General features: G+C 39.7%; 1 protein-coding gene across 1 annotated transcript; it reads right to left on the reverse strand.

Annotated features, from left to right (window-relative positions):
* Positions 1-222: 222 nt before the first annotated feature.
* Positions 223-1,462, reverse strand: LOC132009809 (charged multivesicular body protein 2b). The gene has a single exon (XM_059387842.1). The coding sequence runs from the start codon at positions 1,247-1,249 to the stop codon at positions 608-610; it is 642 nt and encodes a 213-aa protein (XP_059243825.1). The 5' UTR covers positions 1,250-1,462; the 3' UTR covers positions 223-607.
* Positions 1,463-1,746: the final 284 nt, after the last annotated feature.

Consider the following 1,746-nt stretch of genomic DNA (forward strand, 5'->3'; position numbering starts at 1 on the left):
ATATTTGTGCTGTTTAAGGCAGGTGCCAAGCACATTTTGAAAGGTATAAACTTACCAACTAGCATGTTCTCCCAAAGGAAAAAAAAGAAAAGAAAAGCTCATGACTGTTTTTAGGACAGATGTTTAAACAGCACTCTTCTTTTAGATCATTTAAAAATAATTTGGCAGCTGAACTGCCTATGGTCATACTACATATCACTAACAAAGGACAAGCAACAGATACAGAATTAATGATATATTTTTAATATTTTTACATGTCTCTTTAGTTGGTGCCCAGTGGCTTTTAACAAGATTTTTGTATTCACTGCAAAAAGACAGAACATAAACACTAAGTAACGAATATAATTTCTCTATGCCATGCAGAAGAGAAGTCAAACATTTTACACGTCATCACTTCTAAAGAGTTCTAATTAAAATCCAAACTGTTCCCATTTTTGCATCCTTGTCATTCTTTGGTAAAAGATTCAAAACAGTCATGGGTTAGAAAACAACTGTTTGCTCCATGGTCTTCATTTTTGCAAATAAATGTGTTTTGTAAAAGGAATCTGCACTGTGCCTGGTTTATACTAAATAATTATAAGTAAGCAAAATATTATGGTTTTTCTGACTAATCTACTCCTAAAGCTTTGAGTTGCCGTTCAATCTCTTCATCGGAGATTGTAGCCTTTGAAGTAGAGGCAGATGGTAAGCTTCGGGCAGCTGATGGGGCTTTGGCCATCTTTCCAGAGATTTCAATTCCAATTTCATCAAGAACTTGATTTACAATATCTTGGCTTTCTTCTTCATCATCAGAGCCATCAAAGATGTCATCAAGTGTGTCATTGATCATTTCTTCAGTCATTTCCATTTTCATGTTTTCCTTCTGGAAATTCTGCATTGTTTGTAATGTTTTTTGTGGATCCATCTTCTTGTTAACTGCTTGCATTGTTTTTGCTGTAGTAGACATTGCTCCTGCCATCTTCATCTGGGAATTCATCACTTTTGTTTGTGTCGACATAGAAGTGACTTTTGAACTTACAGCAAAAGTTCTTGTTTTTTGTTTCCGTAGATGTACAAGCTGTTTGGCTAAAACTCTGCAAGCTTCTTTATTACCAATCTTAGCCATTTTCTTAATTTCTAACTCCAGCTGTTTTTCTTGTTTCTCTAAAGCTGCTCGATCTCTGATTATAGCCCTCTGTGTACCTCGTAATTCTCGATTCTGTTCCTTTATTACATCATCCACGGTTTTCTTCTTGAAGAGAGACGCCATGGTCAGGGACCGCGTCTGGGCTGCCCGGCTCGGCTCGGTCCGGTCCGACCCCGGCTGGGAAAGCACAGGAGGGAAAGGACAGGCCCTAAGAGGGTTTGATGTGGCGGAGCGAAGGGCAAAAGAAGAGGGTGGGGTCTCCAGACAGGACCTGCGGAAGGCGGGTATCCGCGAAGCCTGCCGCAGCGGAGTCGCCCCGGGCTCAGGTGACCGAGAACTCCCTCTGCCCATTTCTTGATTGGATTATTTGTTCTTTGGGTGTTGAGTTTGATAAGTTCTTTATAGATTTTGGATCTATTCGATATATCATTTATCTGATATGTCATTTGCAAATATCTTTTCCCATTCTGTCAGTTGTCTTTCGGTTTTGTTAACTGTTTCCTTTGCTGTGCAAAAGCTTTTGATCTTGATGAAGTCCCAATAGTTCACTTTTGCCCTTGCTTCCCTTGCCTTTGGCGATGTTTCTAGGAAGAAGTTGCTGTGGCTGAGGTTGAAGAGGT

This window comes from Mustela nigripes, chromosome 2 (genome assembly GCF_022355385.1).
Source record: "Mustela nigripes isolate SB6536 chromosome 2, MUSNIG.SB6536, whole genome shotgun sequence".
NCBI lineage: Eukaryota > Metazoa > Chordata > Mammalia > Carnivora > Mustelidae > Mustela > Mustela nigripes.